The sequence below is a fragment of the Cyprinus carpio genome, chromosome A1 (genome assembly GCF_018340385.1).
Source record: "Cyprinus carpio isolate SPL01 chromosome A1, ASM1834038v1, whole genome shotgun sequence".
Lineage (NCBI taxonomy): Eukaryota > Metazoa > Chordata > Actinopteri > Cypriniformes > Cyprinidae > Cyprinus > Cyprinus carpio.
In genome coordinates, this window is record NC_056572.1 from 30762148 (window position 1) to 30787416 (window position 25269).

At 34.9% G+C, this 25269-nt stretch overlaps 1 protein-coding gene across 1 annotated transcript in view; it reads right to left on the bottom strand.

Annotated features, from left to right (window-relative positions):
- Positions 1–1931: 1931 nt before the first annotated feature.
- The window catches only part of tbck (TBC1 domain containing kinase), a 47323-nt gene continuing 23985 nt past the window's right edge, over positions 1932–25269 (bottom strand). Inside the window, 4 exon segments of the mRNA XM_042761505.1 lie at positions 1932–2269; positions 2411–2570; positions 4824–4999; positions 14707–14882. Coding sequence (XP_042617439.1) covers positions 2159–2269; positions 2411–2570; positions 4824–4999; positions 14707–14882 — 623 coding nt within the window. The 3' untranslated portion in view covers positions 1932–2158.

A 25269-nucleotide genomic window follows, 5' to 3' on the forward strand; every position in this document is an offset into this window, starting at 1 on the left:
ACCACATGCACAAACTAGTCCCATCAATTTCCTCGCATGAACAAGGTCCATGTATTGCTTCGCTTTACTGTCTTATGGCCTTGATCTGAATCAGTGAAACTCCCTATACAAGAAATTCAAGTCCCATTGTAAGCAATTTTTAAAAAATATGTTTTGAAGTGGCAGTTTTGAGTTGTTCTGAAAGCGTTCAGATATAACCTTGGTACAATCAACTGTAATTTTCATAAAGAAATGCATTTTTCAACAGTACAGTTGAAAGTATTCAAGGACATGCCTCGTCTGACCTTTACTCGAATCCAGATGACTGTTGCCATGTGTATATTTGAAATAAGAGTCTACTGATGTAAATCCATTTAAGTGACAAGTGTTTTATATAATATAAATGAAAATTTAATTCATTTAAATGTTTATTATACTTTTTGTTTTCATAAAAAATTATAAATTATATAATATATAACAAAATAATAATTATAAACATTATAAATAAAAATTTTACTAATAAATATTTTATGTATGTATGTGTGTGTTTATATATATATATATATATATATATATATATATATATATATATATATATATATATACATACATATACTGTTTACAGTATATATACACACACACACACATACATACTTATACACACACTCTCTCTCTGTGTTTGTGTACCAAAAACCTACAAAAAAGTTTAGTCCCACAGAATTCACAACATCACAACGAATAAAAATAAACCATGAAGGAATTTATAATTGTTGTGGAGTTGTGTTCCTTTAAAGGCACAACATTACAGCCAGCAGGAGTGAATGATGAGTGTATTTTTATATTCTCCTGTATGCTCTGGGCTGGGTAGCAATGAGGTTCAAAATCCCAGAGTTATCTAAAATATCAATTTTATTGATCCCCGAGGGGAAATTGTAAAAATAAGCACATTTGGCTCTGAACTCTAGAGACACAGCTCTTATTAAAACCATCTACTTTCAGCCTCAACCACATCCTGAACACTTACATAATGTAAACTCAACAACCACAACTTTCTCCTCCAACACAATATACAACACTTGTTTCGATCAAACACTGTTAACATTTTTTCCATCTTTTCCTTACAGCACTGTACTGGATTGAGAACTGCCAGTGTCGGCGGAAGAAGATAAAGATACTTTGTAACATGACTCTTGTGAAGGTCTGGTACCCCTGTACCCCTAAATGGATCCATGCTTTCAGGAGCAATGCATATGTAAATAACTGGTTTCAAAGAAACAGTTCACCTAAAAATAAAAAATGCATCACTTACATTCATTTCATTCCTAACCCATGTGATTTTCTTTTATTCACAAAACTCAAAAGATGCTATGCAGAATGTCCTGCTGTTTTTATGCATTAAAGAAAAGATGCATCTTGAGGCAACATATCTGAATGTGAATGAGATGCAAATGAGAAGGAGATTTTCAGCTAATAATGATTCAAATTTCAGTCAGTCTGTTCCTTAAACAAACAGCTTCAGTCCCCATCTCTTGCACTGAATGCCAAAAGTAATGTTTAGCGAATTCTGCCAAACATCTCCTTTTGTGTTCTATGGAAGAAAAAGCCATACAGGTTTGGATCAACATTTCTGACTGCAACAGGATATTTAAAAAGAGAAAATGCAGAATGGGGCTTCCTATTGGTTGGATCATTAACATAGCTATTCAACAATTGGTCAACATTGTCTAATAACGCACACAACATAAATGGAAAAGGAAAGTCATTTTAGTGGAAGAGCGAATTGATTTTGAGCAAACTGAGACTATCTTTTTACAATAATGTGGACACCCATAACACCAGGAACATTGATTAAAGCAAATACTAGAATGGGAATGGCAACTTTCAATTGAGTAACTTTTAAAAAATAAATCCATTTAAATTTGAAAACTAGAAATAATGATTTTGACAACAGCTATTGTAAAAAAAACCTTTATTTTTGTTGATTTGTTTGGTCCCAAAAGTCTGTTTTTAGTTTTGTTACTCATTTTCAAGTTCAAACTTTTCAGCGCTGACATGCATAATGCCTTTAAAGAACTCTTGACATAGTTTAGAAGAAAACTGTATTAGCTGAGAAATGTATTCGCTTTTTGCACCATGTAAAAAGTTTACAAAGTTTCCCTTTTAACAGAAGCACATCCAATTATATCTGCGGGGATGGGACGGTTAACAGCCCAGTGGACTTCATCTTGTTCATGCCACCATCCAAGACACAAACGCGAGGGAAATTTACCTTCACAAGGTGAGCTGCAAACTACAGGAGAAAAGAAAGTGAATTATCATTATTGTTCATTTGCATTTGACAGAAGCCTCAATAAAGTGACTTGCAGTGAGTGCATTTAACAGTGAGTGTGTGTTCCCTACAAACATTAATAGGAAAATCAAATAACTTTACCGTGGTCGCATTCTTCATGATACTGCTGAGGATCACAATGACACGGAATCTGTGTCCAGCCAATGTGCTGGTGGCGGGACACTGGAGCAGCTCCCCCTCCGGCCCAAACGTGGAGGTGTACGGGATGTTAATGCTGCCTGGGATGTGACCTCGACTGAAGCTGCACATGTACGGTCAAGGGCCACGTGAATGCATTTATTTAAATAAAAAAAAATACAGTAAAAACTGTAATATTGTAAAATATTGTTACAATTTGAAAGAACAGGTTTCTATTGTAAAATGTAATTTATTCCTGTGATTCAAAGCTGAATTTTCAGCATCATTACACCAGTCTTTAGTGTCACATGATCCTTCAGAAATCATTCTGATATGCTGATTTGCTGCTCAAGAAACTTTTATTATAAATGTTGAAAACAGTTGTGCTGCTTAATATTTTTGTGAAAAACTTGCTGAACAAAATATGAATTTCTTTTAAAAAATCCTACTGACCCCAAACGTTTGAACAGTAGTGTAACTATTTTTGTATGAAAAGCCATATTTTGTATTATTCACAGCAGTAGCTTGACAACATTGCAAAGATCTTCAGGATTCAACAATTGAAGAAAAAAAAAATGGTGAGGAGCCAGTTCATAGGGTTCAGGGTTAAGCATACATTTTTAAAGCACAAAATGTTGTTCAGTAACAATCTTTGAGATCAGAAAATCAACATCTTCTCAAAATATAAGCATAAGGGTAAAGAGCCCTCTCCTGAGTCGGCCCTAATTTGTGAAACAATCTCCTTCCCAAATCACTACCTGTGTTTAAAGCCATGCTAAAATCATACCTTTTAAATATTTCTATGAAGGGAAAAATGTGGAGGCCATTACGAAGTTCTCTACTCTGTGTTTTACAGTGAATTAAAAGCGAATGCCCAGAGGTACTTTGGTGTACATATGTTCTGCTAAGACATCTAAGCAGCATGCAATCTCTTTTAAGCTTTTGAGCTGGCCATTTGTAATTGTGTCAGGGGAAGTTCACAGGATTTACAGAACAAACTCCACATAGATACATCAACTTTGTAGAAACCATCCATAAAATATCCAAAAACCAACTAAAAAATAAAAAAGAAAAAAAACAAAGAACAAAGTACAAAATAAAAAATAAAAAAAAAAATAAAACGAGTGGAAAAAAATTCCCCTGGGACATCGTCTGAATATGACCAAGACGAGTGCATGCAAGAGCAGCATCTCAAAGAGAAGCACTGAATGAAACGCAGCTGGTGAGCGAAGTGAAAGATGAGATGAGAAAAGAGAAAGAGTACATAGTGTAATTAAAATAATAACTCTTCTTAACTGCCTTCCTCCATACATAAAGTTACAATCTGTGGTATTTTGCGCTATATCATTCAACAAAAATGAATGGGAGCTGAACTTTTCTGAAACATTTAACAAGACCTTTCTCCGTTTCTCAAGAGGATGAGAAAATGCTCACATTAATCATTAGTTCATGCAGATTTTATACAGGCATTAAAACAGAAAGGTCTTTGTCTAACATTCATATCAAATATTGATATGGTCATAAATGGTGCAGAATACACAACGAGAGGACAATGAATATTTACATCCATATACCAGCCCTGCAGCTTTTACATTATATTTACTATGCGGCAGCTTAATTTCCCTGAAAGCCTTGAATACATTTATTATGACTGCTCTTATCCTGCTTGTGTGCTCTCTTGTATCTACTTAAAGCAGCACTAATGCAAACAATGACGAACCTCTTCAACAAATGAACCACTATAATGCTCTCCCACACATTCCCACACTGGACTTTTAGTTTCATCTGATCTGATTTTTACATCATTTACTTAAGAGTACAGCCAACTCCTAAATTATTGCTTTCAAACAACAAAGCACAACTATTGCAACTCCGCAAGTACATTTATAAAAAAGCCTCCTTTGTTCTTGGAGTTGGTCTTACAATGTTTCTAGTTTTTGATGTTTCTAATGTCCTGAGGTCTAGCTTGGGCCCTCGTGAGTCACACATATTTGTTATTTATTTGTTTATTTAACAGGGACAGTGTATGGCCAATGAATATCCATCCAGATATCAGCTACCCTAATTCATCTGTAGTTCCTGGGCAGGACGGCATAGATTGCAAAAAATCCTATTCTTAACATAAAAATAGATTGATAATAATATGTAATGTTTCTTAAGCAGCAAATCACCATTTTAGAATGATTTCTGAAGGATCAAGTGAAAATGAAGACTGGAGTAATGATGGTGAAAATTCAACTTTACATCACAGAAACATATCAATAAATACAGGTTTGGTGAGACTAAAAAAATAACTTACTAACACTTTCTTTTCTTTTCTTTTTTTTTGGTTAGTGTGAGGATTCTATTTGCAGTATCATTAAGACTGAAAGGATACTCTTCAAGGCTCCGAATGTCCACTGCCAGAATCTTAGGTTTCACAGTCCTGGCCCTCTTGACAGCAGTTTTAAAGCAAGCCGGTCCACTGAGCTCACACAGGTCAATGAGGTCTTCCACAGAGATACGCGGAGACACTTCTGCTTTCAGCTCGCTCAGCTTGAGTGGCTCGCGGCTCTGAGGGTGCAAAAAATAAGTGGTAAAACAACAGATTTTTAGCAGCACTGAGCGGTATTTAAAAAAAAAAATGTGTGAGAGAAAGTGATGAGTGGGTTGAAAATAAGACAAGTAAACATTAGCCAGTAAGTGTTAAGCAAGAAAAACAGTGAAGAATCATGGAGTACATTTAATGAAAACACACACATATGTTCAACTCCTGCATCCTGCACCCTGACCATACCGGTATCCCTCAAGGATCTGTACTTGGTCCGATACCATTCTCCATTTATACCAGATCGCTTTATTCTCTCATCCAAATGAATGGCTTTTCTATTTCACTGCCATGCCGACAAAAATCAGGGCTCCTTTTCATGCCTCTATCTGTTTTCACCTCTGTGATCTCATATCCCTCTGACAACTCAACCTGAATGAATAATCAACACCTCGAGCTCAAACTGTCAAGACTGAGCTGCTCTCAAGATGGCTTCTGACTCTCAACACAGTGGTTACCGCGAGGTGAATAAAAGCCCTAGATATCCGCAAAAATGACCAGCTCACATTCAGTGAACACATCACAACAATCACACAGTATAACGGCATTATGACGCGCAACTCCAGAAAAAAAAAAAAAAAAAAACTTTTCCTTGACCTCAACTTCTAGTTAAACTTTTTTTCCCCAGATAGCGGAGGCTGAGATTATTCACCCGACCTTAAACCACAAGTAGATACAAACTGTGTTAAATGGTGTTTAGATGTCAGTCTGATGATCTTTTCCTGTCTGTTTTGGTGGGAATTAAAAGTTTTACAAGATTAGATGTTTTTTATTCATGCGACAGCTCACCAGCCTACCTGGACCCCTCAAGGGTATCCAAAATACTGCTGCTTAATTTAACCGTTAGAAAATCTGTCACAAGCTGTTGTCAGAAATCCTCACACTTTCATCTTTGCTGAAGTCTTCATGCCTTCCACAAAAAATCCATAATCAAAAACAATAAACACAACCCATCTCCTACAATTGCAGCCAATGTCCTGGGCCCCTGCTATCTTAAACCCATTTTCAAACCCTTTTTTCCCAACCTGGTTGGGGCAGTTAGCTTCATATGCAAGGAGCCCATCTGTCTGGAAATTTCCCCATCTGTGCCACATCCCAACTATTAACAGAGCAACAAATGATCCAGTTGAACTCAGAATGAAAACCACTCATTCTCACATAAATATCATTTCTCCCACTCGACTGAAAAGCAATACAGCAATATCATAGCTCTAATTAACACTTCAGGTTCAGGCACATTAGATCTTTATCAGAAAGGACAGATTTAATAGCCACAATAGGCGTGCATAACAATCACTGTTCCTGTTCATCCTCTCTACACCTTAACACTGGCCAAATTACCAAGCAAATCATCCACAGTAACCGCCGACAGCAAGTGAATTACAAAAACCGCACTGCATAAATGCCAAAAAAATATGTGTAGTGTGTAATTTTATAAAAATCACTTTCTTTAGCAATATTGTTGTGTTTTCCAGTAGAAAGAGCTATACTTGTACGTTTGATTGCCACTGTTAAAAAAAATGTTCTTTACTGGCTCAAGTACTGTATGGTACCAAGAACTTTAAAAGTCTTTCCATTGCACAAATGTTTATATATAAAGGAAAAAAGCTTCTTTAGATCAGTAAAAATGGTCTAAAAAAATTATTCTATGGCATGGCTTTGCCCATTTAACATGTTGAATCGGCATTTGTTGGGACTTTGAATGTCTGGGAAGAGACATACTGTCATACTTGAGAATCAAAACTGCATAGGATCAGACAACTTAAAAGCATGTAAGTTCAGAGAAACATATCTTGAATTAATCTATCACAGTGTAAACGGTATAGTAAACTCTCTACTGATTTAAACATCTATAATATCATCACCATATTCATAACTGACATTTGAATTTAAAAAGAATTAAAAAAAATTTAAACCCAGTCATACCGTAGTGCTATTGTAGTTTAATGTTCATATTTATCCTTGGTAAAAACTGCAATTGCGATTTAGTTCTAAAATTAGCCAATTATTTTATTAAGTCTTTTCGCAGTTTAGCTGTATTAGTTTGTATAAGCAATGTAATTTTAACATTTAACATTTATGCATTTTAGCTACTTACAGCGCATTCAGACTATAATTTTTTATTTTTTATTTACCTGTATGTCATAGAGCAATACAGCATATAGAAAGCAAATTGACTAATCCAATTGTTTAGTGACATCTTATGATTGTGAAAAGCACCAAGACGACCACTGTGATGAAAAACTGCTTATAAAATCGCAACAAGTGTGCATTGCGAAGAAGAAGATTCCCCACAAATCAACATGCATTATAATAATTTATTTCTATCTATTAAATGGTGCAACTGATTAGTGAAATCTTATGCTTGTGAAAAGCACCAGCGAGCCACACTGCATAAACGGTGCCCTAATAACAATGCGCATTATCGCTGAATTCCTCACTTCTCAGTGCAGGACTCTGAAACAAAGGGCAACAGCACAGGAAAGGGCAGTGAGGTGGGGGGATATCTCGTAAATGTCAATGTTCAGTAGCCCATGAAATCGGTCCAATCAGTCACGGAGTACCAGCCTCCCACAGAGTGCAGCCAATTACCTATGAGGTCACCTTAGCAATGGAGGTAAGTTTGAGGAATGGAGGGCAGCTGATGTCCAATGGATTCTGGTATTAAAGTGCATTAGATCCGCAGGGCCCGTGGCATTCTCATCATTGCCTAAAGGAGGCCCTTGTGCCCTAGATTCAGACACTCTAAATGCAGCCAAGAGTCTTGACCTTTTTTTTTTTTATCAGTGGTGACATTTCAATAGGCCGCAAACTTGCCTGTTTGGATGCTCTGTGGTTTCAGAGAATGGCAAGTGATTCGAAAGTCACTGAGCTGGTCTGATCGGTCGAAGCAGTAAATGTTTCGTCTCAAAGCTGAAAAGACCTGGCTTTAAAAATGGAGAAATAACCAAATCCATGCAAACATTCCAGTGGGTATTTACGGTCTGAAAAGGATTACCAGTGCAAATCTGAAAACAAGCTTGTGTTTGAAGGGCTTAACATCTACATGACAGGAGCTGTCAAAAGATATATGCTATCTTCTATCAAAAATGATGAGAAATGGAGATCTGCCATCAATTCAGTCATGTGACGATGCCCTGTGGTGCGTGAGAGGCATTTAACCATCCAACATCTGGCTGCGCTGGAATAGGGGATACATTTAGGCTGCTGCACATCAGAGAGTCTCAAAAAAAGTTTGGAATCAGAAAAATAATACAGATCTTAGAGTGAAGGAATGAGACAATGGTCAGCTCACTTCCCCTCTCCTGACCAATCAGAGCCTAGTGTCACATGCCACCTCAAAGCTGGAATATACTTAAAAAAAAAAAAAAAAAAAAAAAAAAAAATATATATATATATATATATATATATATATATATATATATATATATAATAAATAATAATTAATATTAAATTAATGAATAAATTAAAATAATAATAATTACATTGCCCAGATACATTGCCATTTTATTTGGGTTGATATTGTTAGATCATGCCAAACAATATACTTCAAGTATTTTCAAAATGTTTGGTGCCAAGAACCCACAAATATGATGATAATCTTATCCTTACTAAAATATAAAGGCAGCCATATATTTCTATGTAGTAAATGGATAAAAATAAATGATCAGCTTTTATTTGTCACTGCATTAAATAAATATTATATTTAATAATATTTATTATTTTATATTTAAATTTATATACAAATAGATGTAATAAATTAGCAGTGTATTATTTTTTTTCTACCTAATATTAGAATATAAAAACATTTTCAATGCCATAAAACTAGTGAGCAAGATGACAATGGTTTTTCCCCACAAAACAATGTGCATAATTGTTTCTTTTTAACTATTAAAATGCATTTTTGTTTCTGTAGAATAAACATCTAACACCAATAAACATCACAGTGGGAGTTTTAGTGGCTTATTGCGAATCTATTGCATTTTTTTCTTTTATCATTGTTGTTTTTGTTACTTATTTTCTACAGAGCTGGAAGATTATATACTTCATTACAGTTGTCAGGTTCCTATCCAACACATGAAACACAATGACAATGAAACAACCAGAAACTAATGGACAGCATTAATACCACATGCTATGTAAATTAAAAGGCCAACAATATACCAATGCACACAACAAAATGAACAGCAAAACTGATTGAAAAGGGTCCAATACAACAATATTCGAGACTAAAATACAGGTCCACTCGCTTCAAAATTTTTGGTTGAGACAATGACCTCAGTTCACCGAGAAGTCATTTGCACTTTGTCATTCCAAACATCGATCATTAACAGGCTGACACAAAGGCAATGTACACAGCCCAAAAGGAATGTTTTAAAGCGGATTACCCACAGTTCTTTGGCTCTTTGTGTTAAGAGTGGCGTGTTATTGAGAACCTTGTTGTTGGGTTATTGAGTAAACTAGCTTATTCACTTAACAAACCATAAATAGCCTTTAAAAGCATCTAGTAAAGCCCAAGTAATGGAGGTGGATTCTTTACAAAATGGACTGACGTTACTGTGTGTTTAATGGCTGAGACTTTAATGAACAATTGCTAGAACTGTCTGAAGGAGTGGAAGAACTTAAGCTCAGAAATGAGTCTGCAGAGAACTCAAACAGCATCAAAATCTCTTGTAAACCTACATGGATCTTATGATGCAGAGCTAATGCGACATTAAATATTTGGTCCACAAAGTATCAAGAGTAGCTGATAAAATGCAAACATTGATCAAAAGTGACTGTATATGCAGATATGTTAAAAAAAAATATGCATTGCAATACAAATGTCAACTTGTATCTGATGCAGATTTTTAAATCAATGCATCGCATTGTTAACTTTTACGTTGATGCTCCGATGCAAATCGGTGAATCTTCTCATCCCTAGTATATACAGTATATTTGTTTTTGAGCAGCAAATCAGTATATTAGAATGATTTCTGACAGGGATGCACCAAAATGAAAATTCTTGGCTGGAGCCGAAGCCAAAGAAAATGAAACACTCAAACCAAGGCCTAATACTTAACGAACCATTGCACAAATAAAACTTCCACAATTAACCATCTTTTTTTTTTAACCATTGCATTAATTAAATTGCCACAATGTGCTTTTTACTGTTTTGTCCTGCTTTAAAAAACAAACAAAAAAAAAATTACAAAACAACAATTTAAAATTATTTACCTAACACTGAATGTTTTTTAACATTCTAGCAGATATTATACCAACAAAGCACAATTGAACTTATAATTAATAATAAGTTAGTAAAATAATATTTTTTGGCCATTTTTGAGACTTGAATCATGTGTGTATTTTTTTACTGTACAAATAAAGGCAGACTTGCTGAGCAGAAGAGACTTCTTTTAAAACTTTAGAATATATTACAGTTCCCAATTTGAACACTATGTGTGAATGTTTGGTGTGAATAATAAATGTATTAATAGAGCTGTTGTAGGGTATTTATTTAACTCCTCTGTTTCTTCTGGCCAGAGAACTGGCCCCCCGACTGAGCCTGGTTTCTCCCAAGGTTTTTTCTCCATTCTGTCACCGATGGAGTTTTGGTTCCTTGCCGCTGTTTCCTCTGACTTGCTTAGTTGGGGACACTTAATATCCAGCGATATCGTCGATTGCACAGATACTATTTAAACTGAACTGAGCTGCATGATGACATCGTCTTTCTTTGATAGTTTTAAATACTTTTACAATGCCGACATGTTTGCCACATTAGTGCGTGCCTCTATTTAATTGCGTTAGTCATTGTTCGGTACATACTATTCGGCCTTTTTCGCTTATTATATTGTTTTCAGACGAATCATTTCGGTTGCCAAATATTCGATAAATCCCTAATTTCTGAAAGACCACGTGACACTGAAGACTGAAATAATGATGCTGAAAATTCAGCTTTGATCACAGGAATAAATTACATTTTACAATATATTCAAAAAAAAAAAAAAAATAACAATATTTACTGTATATTTGATCAAATAAATGCAGCCTTTCTGAGCCTTTGTGTGTATGTATATATGTACATACATACATACATACATACATACAATCTCAGAACTTCTGAATTGCAAAAACCTGTTATGATGAAATAATTGATGAATGGGAACACGCAAGAAAACAAAATTTCAAACCTATTAACGGTGGCTGAAATGCAATGCAGAAATGATCATTTCTCTACCCTTTCATCAACATATCACTCCAGTTCAGAAAATAGATTCTATTTTTGCAAATTCCAGACACGTTTGTTTAAATGAAATGTTAAGACTAGTGCAGAAAATGGCAAAACTAAATTGTATTACTGAATTGTAATTTTCATCTTGCACCAAATGGAAAAATGCGAATTCAATCAGAGAAATCTGTTGCTATTTTACATAACACATTTCAGTGTGTTATGCATCCATATCAGATATGACCATTTGATTACACTTTAATGCAGTCAGTAACCATCACAATAAAAGGCACGTTGTAGTTATTACTATTCATCATGACAGTAATTTCAGAGCACTACCATCTACAACTACTTAGTGTTGCTCAAAAATGCATTCAGCCGTATACACGTGATGTTTCTCAGAATCAGCTGACGTCGCTGGTATCATCATCTCTATCACGCACACACACACACACACACTGCTGCTGAAAGAAGGTTTGGCTGCAAGTTTCAACTTGTTGGAGTCAGGCTTTAGTGACAGTGTCTGTCAGATACCCGACAAAAAGAAAGAGAGAAAGCAGAAAGCTTGTTCAGCAGATACATCATGCTATAATGACCAGGAGATGACAATCAACAGCAGGCCTGACCGCACCATTTACCACCCGGAGCATAGCTAGAGAAAAAACAAGTGATTCTGCACAGAGAAAAATGCATGCCAAAGGATAAATAAATAATAGACCAAATAGAAAAGAAATAAGAACTCAAATAGTCTTATAGTCACAGTAAATTGTTTCAAAACATGTACTGAAGACTATTTAGTCACTTGATTTAAACTGCAATTGAGATGAAAGAGAATACTAACAGATTCTGTACAGACATCCTTGTCTCTAAGCTATTGTGTAACCTGGATTACTGTGATGTTTTTATCAGCTGTTTGGATTCTCATTCCGACGGCACCCATTCACAGCAGAGGATCTCTTGTTGAGTTATGTTATGCTACATTTCTCCAGATCTGTTCTGATGAAGAAACAAACTCATCTACATCTTGGATTGCCTGACGGTGAGTACATTTCCAGCAAATTTTCATTTTGGGTGAACTACTCCTTTAAGTCGTCGCAACTACTTAAATAACAATCCACACTCCAAGATTAATTGCTTATGCAAGAATGCATTAGCTGAGAAGATTACATGCAAATGTATACGCGAGTGCGTAGGCATGTGAGACCATGAGTGTTTCTCAGCCTTTCACAGATACGGATGTAGCTATATATCGCTGAAGCAGTGCATTTCCAGACATCACGCTGTGTTCAGTCAGAGAACAGAAAGAGATTAGGTCAACAGATGAGTGTTTGTGAAGCTCAGCACTGCCTTGGGCCCATCGCTGATGAATCTCAAACAGAGAGCCAAACACAAAGAGGTAAAAGGTTAGATAGATGCTCTCAGTGTGTGACTCGAAATACATCTCGCATCCTCATGACACATAACCAGTCATATCAGTGCTAAGAAATGCATCTCCTAAAAAAAGACTCACAAGCTTCTCCAGAAGTGTTAATATCAGTTATTTAATGATTACAAGACAACCTGTAATAAATAAATAAGTAAATAAATAAATAAATAAATAAATAAATATGGCAATGCTTCTGAAGTAAGCAAACAGTTTTAATTATCTGGCTGGATTATTATATTTATTAAGTGGTGTCAATCTGATCATTATTAACTGATCATTATCCTGGTTGTGCAGAAGCACCAATTAAATTTTAAGCATGTGAAGGCCCAATGTTTAATCTTCACTATTAATATTTTTTCATTATGTATGAAATAGGCAAAATGTGAAACAAAGAAGAAATTATGGAAGCTAAAATATAAGAAAATATAAAAAAAATGGTATATTATCATTTTAAGGTTGATTATTAATATTAATAAATACTATTACATATGTTGTGAAAAAAACTAATTGTTTTTGGACTTGAGTATATTAAATATATATTTTTTTAATAAACCATAATTAATAAATTGTATATTAAGGTTTATTATTAATTGATATTATTAATACTGTATATATATATATATATATATATATGTGTATGTATACACACAAACATTTTTTAGCGAGAGAGATTTCTCAATGACAGTACTTACATGGTAGCCATATGTGTTTAAAAGTAGCTTATTATAAGAATATGAAAAGTCTTCGTATTACCTTTGGTCTTTAGTATATGTCAACCAGGAGATTTTCATAATATGACAGGAAGAGTTACGAGCACAATCAGAAGGTTAGGTCATCGGAAAGGTTGGGTGAGAGCAGAGGATGGAATATTTATGGGTAAAGGCTGAACTCTCACATGCATTAGGACATACTTTGACAAATTAATGGCGGCATTCGAGCCAATTGAGGTCAACTGATGCCTGTAGCCTACATGGGAGACTTTTGAGCAGAAACTGCAGACAGCCAGAACAAATGTAGCTGAAATTCCTGCAATAACATGTTGGAAATGATAAAGAAACTGAGCTGAAATCTGAATTATGACATCCAGCTTTGCTACCTATTTAACAACAACTGGAAGATGTGATGTATTGCTGAAATATATTAATTTCTATACTTGATTCCACTGTTTGTGTCCAATTCACGAAAGTCAGTGAGGTCCAAAACAACACTGGACCCCACAGATTTCCACTGTATGGAAATTTTCCAAAAAAAATAATAATTTTGTGTTCCATAAAAAGAAAAATTCATAAAGGTTTGGAATGACATGAAACAAATGATGACTGAATTTTCATTTTGAATGAAGTGTATGAATTATCTGCTTAAATTCAGAAACGAGTTTGATTCAGACAACAATAAAAATTGCCATCATAATATCTTGATCCAGTAGTTTGCAAATATTCCATAGTTTCATGTTATTGAGATTCATTGTGTACAGGCCTACATTTGAAATAAAACTTCCCATGTTTTGACTTTTTAAGATCGTCCAGTTTCCCTTGACACCTGAGTGTTTACTAGCAAGCTAAAGCATCTCATTAGGAAATGAACGGTGGGCAGCTGAAATCATCAGTGGCTAAATTCACCACTCTTCTGACCGCAAACCGTCATGGATCATTTGATTAGCAGTGGGGTAATTGGCTCCATCCTTCATACTCTCTGACTTTACCTTTCGGCACAAAGCAATTTTTAAAAGTCCAAAAGGGCAAAAGGAACTCAGCAAGATGTCGAAGGCGATTACTGTAATAAAGGTCACTCTGTTGTTTAGGGTTTTTACCTTTATATCTTCAATAGCAACTACTCTCATGACAGTAATATAAGAGAGAAGAAGCGTTATTGAGAGAAGAAGTTATTTGTTGGTCCTTCTCCACGATAAGGTTCGGTCACATTAAATAATCTTCTGAAATGCATTCAGCATCCTAATGCTGCAAGCCAACCTTCTTTCTGAGGTGACTGATTATGGAGCCGAGGTACTCAGAGGTCAAAGATCGATTTGGGACACTTACCAGGTCCGTTTTGGTCAGGTCTTGATATTCTGAAGAGTAATAGGAAGGTGTTTTCCCGAAGCTGTTGCTGTCACTGGCAAGTTTGTTTGGCTGGGCATGCTGGCGATAAGTGGCACTTTTAGGAGTCCAACAGAAGAGGTTGATGGATTCCCGGACACAGCGTTCAATGTCGATCTCTGAATGCAAAACAGCAAAGAGAGAAATGTCACTACATACAGTAAACTACCAGTTAAAAGTTTCAGGTTAAATTCTAAAAATGTTTTTGAAAGAAGTCTCTTATGTTTTTAATTAACTAAAAATATGGTAATACTGTAAAATATTATTGCAATTTAAAATAACTGTTTCCTCTTCGAATACATTTTAAAATGTAATGTATTCCTGCGATGCAATGCTGAATTGTTCATTACTCCAGGCTTCAGTCTCATTCTTACATGCTGGTTTGATGCTCAAGAAACATTTACTGTTATCAGCGTTAAAAACATTTGTGCTGTTTGATATTTTTGTGGAAACAAAATTAATCTGTAGTGATGTAAAGCAAAAATTGTGAAGGCTATTTCATTATGACAAGCGATTGAATCTAGCACTTGCAGTTACGGGAAATTTAAATATCTTAAGAGCGCTAAGAACAGCAACTTTATACTCATTTGGCAAAGCCGCAGGAGAATCACAGACTGTCCAACTTCCGTCTAATTAACCTTGGATGACCTTGGAAAGCCTCTCCAGAGAGTTGCCCTCCAGCTGATCCAAAGACTCTGACTCCCTGCCAATGCTTCAGTCAGTCACAAACAAACTCAGCGAAGACATCAACACTTCATTCACACTCTCCCAGCAGCAGATGAAGAGAAGAAAAGGAGATTCAGCTGCTTCCTTCAAATGCAAAGCCAGCTCACCCAATCCACTCAAACCAAACATTAAATTAAAATAAATTCAAATCAAAAAAAAAAAATAAACAAATCAGAAATCCTTTCCTCGCTATCTCACTCACTTTCTATCCTGTTAGCGACAAAAAAGTATCCCTAATGAAGTGGTTTAGCATGCTTGGCCTACTATTTAAATCAAGCCGAGTGTTACAGCTTCATTTTATTTAAGAGGATATGATCTGAATACTGGATTATAAACACTGGACTTTCACTGAGAGGCTGTGATTACTGTCCTCTGAAGTAATACAGGCAAGAGAGAGAAAGAGAAGCTCTGTTTTAATAAAAACAACAACTGTGTTACCTACTATTTGAGAATTACTATTTGTATGGCACACAGAGATTCAGTCTATGTGATGTGTTTCAAATCAGTCACCTATGAGGCTCTTTTCCAGTTAAAATGGCAAGGAAGGTTTTGGAACAGAGAGAGGAGGAGGAGAATGAATGCAAACAGCATGAGAGATGAGGCACCAATCAGTCAGTGCATTAGAGACTGTGACAGACGATCCACCTCTCCTCCAACCATCACCTCCCCGTCCCGCCTTCCACTGACCCAAATCTACAGGAAGAGATGAAGAACGACAGACGGATCTGGAAGTTCGAGACACATGCACATCATAATTACAGAGCCTCGTCACCTCTGCCATAACTCTAATATAACATCCTCCCAATCAAAAATGCACCAGGGGTCCTTGACATCCCACGTCTGTGTCCCACATTCAATCCACACCGCTCTCGAATCTAAACCCTACACAGTGGCACGGAAGGAATGAGTAAAGACATTCAGTCACATTGAATGAATGTTGCATGAAACGCCTCCACCATCATGCACAGTATTTCCAGTGTAGCCAAGACAAAAAACATGTAATAGAAAGACAGATTTGGCTATGCATTCCACATCCCATCTTTATAAACACAGCTTTCGTCACAGTATTAGCTGCAGACGTTATTCAGACTTTCAGATGGCATGAAATATACATGCACGAAGGAGTCATCTGGATTCAGTGGGAAAGTGGGATATGAACTAAATGACAGACTACTAACTTCTCCTGAAGTCATTCGATACGGTTGAAGGAGTGAAAACAGCACAATATGGGTATGGAATAGACATTATTATTATGCTTATAATCATAATAACTGTAGTAGCTATGATATTTCGTAAACAATGGTTATCACAGTACATTTTTGGAAGGGTACCTCATGAATAACTTAGACAGAATTTATATTATTAAATAAAAAACAAACAATATACACTAATGTTTAAAAGATTGGGGTCAGTAAGATAGAAGGATATTTGTGTTAAACAAGGCAGTAATTATTTTATTAAAATACACAAAAAATATTATTACAATTTAAGATGACCAGTTTCTATTCAAATATATTTTAAAATGTAATTTATTCCTGTGATGCAAAGCTGAATTTTCCAGTCTCAGTCTTCAGTATCACATGACCCTTTAGAAATCAAAATCTTTGGTCAAGTCAATATTTCTTCTCATTACTGAAATGTTCTGCTAAATTTTTTATGGAAAAATTTTTTTCAATTTTTTAAAATAAAAATAATATAAATAATATACATATATATATATATATATAAGATATATATCTACACTGAAAGTAGACAAAGAGAAGATAGACAAATGATATTTTCTTTGTCATTTATTTATTCAGGAATATGGTCAGGGCTCTAGATTATTTTGCACTGGTAAAAACTTTTTTTTCTTAGGTGCACCAAAAAAGTAAGGTGCATTTCGACTGCACATTTTAAGATGCACCAGTTTTACTAGTTCAATATTTTTTAAATCATGTCCATATTATTGACTGTGTAAATGATTAACTAACAATCTGGTCAACATAAAGTTCCAAAAGCACAATTCTACAAGAAAGGTAACTTCACTGAAAAAGTGTTATGCACAGTGCTTCACCTGAAATTTAGAAGAATCAAGATAAAATGAAATCAAAAGAAAATCTAAATATTTTTAAGGGCTTTGAACATCTCAGTCAATGTTTCTATCCTTATTGCATCAATGCCCTGAAAAACTCCTGTTGTTTGACCTTCTTGATCTTTGGCTGTGGCCAACTCATCTAGACAAAATCTTTTTTGGCCCCCTCACTGATTCTTATCAGATCTTTTCTGAATGAAGGGATGCTCTAGTCTGAATTGTACAAAAGAGTCCCTAATTATATTCTCAAATAGAATAGTTTTTTATGTAACCAGTGATTTTTTTTTTGTTTTTTTTTAGAAAACCGTGAGCATTTTTTGTAGAAGTTTTATTTTTTTTTTTTTTAATGTAACACCAAGAGGACAGTGAGCCTGTGTTTGATCAATTTAGCCTGCTCAAATCCTCATGACTCACCTTAAAAATCTATAGATACAGTTTGCATATAACAATGTTAAGGGAAAGAAATGTGCTATATAAATAGTTTGTGCGGACGCTTCAAACATGGAGATGCCAAACTTGCATTTTTTTTTTCAGTTACGGCGTTTTTTACATACGTAAGTAATACATCATTCTAACGGAAAGGGTCTTTTATTTGTGTGCACTCACAATATCAACAAAACACTGTGTATTTAAATAAAGCATACAAAACTATGCACTTTTTGCCGTCAAAACAAAAATGAACGCAATTCGTGAAAACATTTCTCCACACAAGTCCTATAGAAAGTAGACAACTTAACGAAATAAAACAAATCAAACAAAAAACTCTTTTCATTATAATCATAAAAAGATGCATTTCTCTTTGGCGCGTCATTTAGAACAACATATTCAGTAAATAATTATATCCCTTACTATGTTACTATGGTAATTACTTTTGCCAGTGCTGCAAGCTGCAAATTTGAACGCTTATGTTCAGCTGCGCTGCTGCTTGCAGTTGAGTCACCAGTCCTGCAGGAATATAAGCCCACTCCTCAGTACAGAACCACTTCAACTCTGATGTCAGTTCTAAACATTTCTTGTAACTGCTGATCAGTCCTGCAGGAATATAAGCCCACTCCTCAGTACAGAACCACTTCAACTCTGATGTCAGTGGGTTTCCTCCTATGAACTGCTTGCTTCAGCTCCTTCTTCAACATTTCAAATGGATTAAGGTCTAGACTTTGACTTGGACATCCTGAAACCGCTTGTGTGCTCGGGATCGTTGTCTTGCTGCATGGCCTACTTTCTCTTGAGACTCAATTCTCGGACAGATGTCCTGACATTTTCATAGTTCACAATTCATTGTTCCATCAATGATGGCAAGCCGTCCTGGCCCAGATGCAGCAAAACAGGCCCAAACCATGATAATACCACCACCATGTTTCACTGATGGGATCAGTTTCAAGCCGTGCCAAGCCAATGTGAGAAAGGGCTCTAACTACATATAATTCAACTTGAGTGATCTTTGTTGGTGGACCACTATTACATGTCTTGCTTTTTGAGTGATCTTTGTTTATGGACCACTCCTGGGGAAGTTAACAGTGGTCTTGGATTTCCTCCATTTGTACACCATCTGTCTGACTGCGGATTTGTGGAGACCAAACTCTTTTGAGATAGCTTTGTAACCTTTTCAAGCCTGATGAGCAACATCAATTCTTTTTCTGAGGCCCTCAGAGATTTCCTTTGTTCGTGCCATGATTCACTTCCACAAACATGATCAAACTTGGATAGATCCCAGCTCTTTAAATAAAACAGGGCATGCACTGACACCTGAATTAAAAAACACCTCTGAACAGATGGACTCTAATTTAACCTTCAAATTAACTGCTTATCCTAGAGATTCACATACTTTTGCCACTCACAGATATGCAATATTGGATTATTTTCCTGAATAAATAAATGTCAAAGAAAATATTTGATTGGGTTCTCGTTGTCTGATGTTTTTGGTCATATTTATGCATTTATGCATTTTTTTTTTTTTTTAACAAAAATCTTGTGGGAAATGTTATTGTATGATTCACTGAAGAAAGCTTGTTGCCGAAACGTGTGATTGTCCATTAATCTGTTGCAAATATATATTTATTTATTTTATTTATTTTCAGCCAACTCCTATATATTTAACAACACCAGTAAGGACCAGTTTATTTTCACCCGGAACTTATTTTCTTTGAGTGAATGAATTAATGCTATCATTATCTATCATATCCTACCTAAGTGGCCAGTAAGGACCAGTCGAGCGCTTACACCGAACATCACCCGGAACTTAAAAAATAATCACGAAATAAAAAAATAATGAACCCATGCCAATTAACTCATGGCTTCTCTTGACAGAACAGATTAATGTTAGCATGTCCATTCAGAATCTACAAAATAATGACAAAGTGCAAAGAGAGTGAACCTGGGCCATTTAACACCAAAAGACACAAGAAGGGAAGAAAAAATGCCCTTGATAAAGGTGAAGGGATAATACTAAAAAAAATGGCAACATGTTATTAACATGCCCTTGATAATATAAGATATGAGAAGGGAAGAAAAAATGCCCTTGATAAAGGTGATAGCAGTTAGCTAAAACCTCTTTATGAGGGAATGAAAAAAGACTGAGGAGGAAAATTCACCTCCAAGACTTTTCTCCAATGAACTATAACGTGCTTTGTGCAACCGAAAGGGATCTGCAGTTGTGGCCAAAACAAAACACTCAGGGACATATACAAACCCAGTCTCTATGGTTTAATTAGTAACCTGCGTGAGAGAATAATAATAATAAAAAAATGGTACATTACATGTAAATAATGCAAAAATTACAAGTCAGTGCACAGGATGCAGGAATTACAAGGCACTGATTCACCAACTCTATATTTAGCACTAACAGTGTGTAAAGTAAAAAGAGTCATGTAGCAACAAGCGGGTCAAACAAACACGTTAGGAAAGAGGAATGTGATGACAGTGCTTAAAGTCCCAATAGAAAAATGTCTTATTGAATGCTTTGGGCATAAATGAACAATGCACTTTAAAGAGTACAGTGTAAAATGAGACTCTGGGGAAGCAATATAACTAAAACTGAGCTGCTTCTCCATGGCCAGTACCTTTATTAGTATTGCTTATACCTGGGATCAGGGATTCAACTAAATACTTAATACCATTTGCCATAAATCTGACAACATATATTCAAATAAACAAAAATAAAAAAACCCATCATTTATTCCTCCACAATTATTACACAACTAGAAGACATTTTGATATCTAAGCTTCTCAATTACTTTCTATCTAGTAGACATTTTGAAGACTTTTTGCCATTTGTGAATAATGGCTCTCACTGTGGTTCGCTGGAGTCCCAAAGCTTCTCAATTACTTTCTTTCTAATTTGTTTCTGAATTTGTTTCTGAATTTCTTTGGATCTCGGCATGATGTCTAGCTTTTGAGGATCTTTTGGTCTACTTCACTTTATCAGTCAGGTCCTATTTAAGAGATTTCTTGATAGCAAACAGGTGTGGCAGTAATCAGGCCTGGGTGTGGCTAGAGAAATTGAACTCAGGTGTGATAAACTACAGTTTTAACAGGGGGGCAAACACTTCTTCACACAGGGCCATGTAGTTTTGGATTTTGTTTTCCCTTAATAATAAAAACCTTCATTTAAAAACTACATGTTGTGTTTACTTGTGTTATCTTTGACTAATATTTTAATTTGTTTGATAATCTGAAACATTAAAGTGTGACAAACATGCATAAAAAAAAAAGAAATTAGGAAGGGGGCCAACCCTTTTTCACAACACTGTATGTATATATAAATATAAATATATATATATATATATATATATATATATATATATATATATATATATATATATATATATATATATATATATATACACACACACACACACACACATTTATACATATAGAACATTTATATACAATACAATACAACAGTGGATTTAACGTCACAATTTTTAAGTCAAACCTTAAAATGCATGATTTTTATGTACCCTTCTCACTTTAAATACTTTGGTGAGTTAATAAGAATATTGGTAACACTTCAGTATCCAATTTTCAATATTAACTGGTTATTAGCATGAATATTACTGGGATATTGGCCATTATTATTACTTAAAAAGCACAAATTAATGTTTTATTCTGCAAGATCTTACTCTAAATCCTAAATCCTACCCAATTCCTATGCAATTCTTAAACTTAATTGTCAACAACTACTTTATTAAGTATTAATAAGCAGTAATTAGGAGTATATTGAGGCAAAAGTATAGTTAGCTCATAGTAAATAGTTAATAGTGATAATTGGACTCTAATCTAAAGTGCGATCAGAATAATTTATGTAGTTATCTATTATTTATTTATTTGAAAAAATTAAAAGAACGGTTTCATGTCCATCCTTGTATCATTCATTAACTTTGATATAGGATTTAGAAAGTAATTAGCAAAAAGTAATTAAATACTTTTTGGAGAGAGTCATTTGTACAGTAATCTAATTACACTGTTGAAGATGTAATTAGTAACTAGTAATTAATTACTTCTTTTTTTTTACTTACCCAACACTGTATATAGTATACCTTAAACATGAATACTTCTCATTAGTGCTGTCAAACGATTAATCGCGATTAATCACATCCAAAATAAACGTTTCTGTGTACATAATATATCTGTGTGTACTGTGTATATTTATTATGTATACACACTCATACAGAATATATTTTGAAACTATCTACATGTATTTTCATCTATATATTTATGTTATAAATATATAGATGAAATGCTTTGTGTGTTTCATGAAAGCGCTATTTAAAAAACATGAACTTGAAGCGAATTGAAACCACCTAGAACTCCACAGCAACCACATATATATCAATGCAATGGCAAAAAATAACAACTGTAGCAGTGTAGTAATGGAGAATTGCATGTTCTAGCACTACTCATGCTCTTTAGTAAAAATAACCTGAACAAATACAGTCAGTGATTCATATATGTTTGTGCAATGTTGGCTGGATCTCCGGAAACATTAAACATCTCAATGGAGGAACAAGTGCTTCTGATTACTATTTGTGTGCAGGTTTTGTAGTTCAGCTTGGAAGGACCACATTTTTGGACCAAAAAAAAAATCAAGTTTTGCTTTAAATCTACTATATTAACAGGTTTGAGAGTTAGAGTTAAAACATTTTGCTTATAAAACCTCACTAATACAGTGAAATGTGTGTGTGTGTTTAAGTCTGAAAGACTACAGCAAACCGAGAAGTAGCTGGTAAGCAGCAAGGAAACATATTTTACCTATAAAAGGAGTTTTCTCCCTCAACTCCTCAGACTTTTCATGTGGCTTGCCAGCGAAAAAGAACAGAAAAATGTAATCCCTAAATCTCAGCAGTATCGACCTGCACTCCGTTTGGATACGCCAGTCTCCTTCCACTGGCTTTTAAATGTTTAATGCCACTCGCTCCTCTGTGACGAGGAAATAGCCATTTAAAACAAGCGATCTGGAGACAAACGAAGCGAAACAATCTCAAGATGTGAGATAACGGCCCACATCATGGACGCCTGCCAGGAAGATCCAGTAACAGCAGAGGAAGGCACAGCTGCACGTGAGGCAAATCAAGGCATTTGAGGCATTCATTAGAGGCAGGAGCGCAACTCAACAGCATGTGGTGGAAGAAACGACAGCCATGACCTTCTCAAACATAAGAGTCTGCATGTTCATCCGCGTTCGTCAGGAACTACCGCCCCACGCGGTGTTAATTACACCGCTGTCACAATTACAGACAGAAACGAGAAGAGACGCCAATCCCTGGAGACCTCCGTTCAACCCCATCATCGGCTTCAAAAGCGAAACTTTCAAAGGCGTTTAATTCTCGGAGATCTTGTGTGTTCGTGGGTTTTCACAGCATAATGTTACTAGTCAGTAAGCTGACAAAAGTTTTGCTTTGAAACAAATTCCCTGTTTTGTGAACACTTACACTACTCACACGACAAAAAAAATCCCAAATCAACTTAAACAAACTTCACCTAAAGAAATAATCCAAAACATAAAAAAATAATTCTCACAAAGTCTTCCTCTGAAGCACAAAATCCAACCGAGACAACTAGCTGAGCCCTGCAAAAGTTCTGTGGCAGTACCATGTCATAATAGATTAGTACTTTAACATGCCATGGTATTTTGTGATTTTTAAAGTTATGATATCTATAAATATGACTGATATGACTCCAAAAAAACTTCAAAGAATACTATGGTACTAACACATTACATCCCAAAAAACAAAAACAAAGGTAATGCCAGGATATGTCCCAAAACATTGCTATTATCATGGTTGCATGCCTAAAAAATCATGGTAAAACCAAGGTATTTAACAGCATAAAAAGCATAAAACACGGATCAATGATGATAACTTTTTCATCTATGAAGTTGCATTAAAAATGCAATTAATACAGACTGAAATTATTGGAAAACGCCTCTTGTGCGATGATTCTGATTTAAAATTCATTTTGATATTTTTTAAAGAATATAACAAGGTGGTGTAACACTCTGGAGATAGTAATAAAGTTTTTCAAGTACTTCAATTAATGGAACTTTTTCTCCCTGCAAGAAGATTGGTATAATATTTTATTATTATCTCTTCAAAAACAGTGGCAGTTTTGTTTTAAAATATTAATATTTAAAAACCTATAGGAAATGATATTAGAAAGTGGACCCTTGTAGACCCTTCATGATTTTTTTTGTCAATATCAGTATTATTATTTTAATTCAGACAACCTTAAGCAGATGTCTTTTTTTTTTAAATCATGTAATTTGTCAAAAAAAGTAATAATATTAATAATAACAAATTATGAAAATAATGAAGAGGTGTACACTCAAGGAGAATATTTATATGTACTAAACATAAATTTTATTATTACCCCACTTGACATTTTCATACATTCATAAAATATAAATTTTGTAGTACTGTTCGAACATTTTTAAACGTTTTTATAAATGAGCTTTTATTTAGATTTGTAAACAATTTTCCCTTCTCATATATTTGTATATCCTTATTTGTCTACAGAAAGACAGAATCAAAATCATCTGCATGTTTAAAAAAAAAAATGAGACCGTGTTAGCCTGAGGAGGTAATAAAATGTCATCACTACAAAAATAAAAACAAATATTACAAAATACGAGATCAAACAGTATGTACAGCACTCTTATTCATGGAAGAAAATATCCAACAGCACTGATTTACGATGGATGATGGATGTCAGAGCTGATTTATCCATTTATAATGGATTATTTAAAAAAAGAATAGAAAAAAAAAAAACCTTCCCAGGCAGCTTATTCCTAATAATCCAGTCAGCTACATGCCACTGAGTGTTAGACTCCAGAAACTCCTACAGGCAGGAGATGTACATGATATAACACTGAGAACCAGGTTTTGACACAGCGCCACTAGTTAATCTGGCTTGAGGAACTGATCAAACCTCAGTGCATCCCTCGCATTCTCTGCTTCTGTCAAGTTCTCAGCTATATCTGATAGAAGACTGTCCTGTAAAACCTCTGAAGCTATTTCCAGACTTGTCAGTGACAGATGCTTATTAACCCCTTGTAGTCAGATTTTTGTCAAAATGTGATTTGTGCTTTACTTCCAGCTGGATGTTTGTCTCCTGACAGGACGGAGTAATGGTGTGTCTCACGGGCTTCTGTTGAACATCGCTGCCACATCTATAACAGATTTCTCTGTGATTGCTGGAATTTTTTTTTT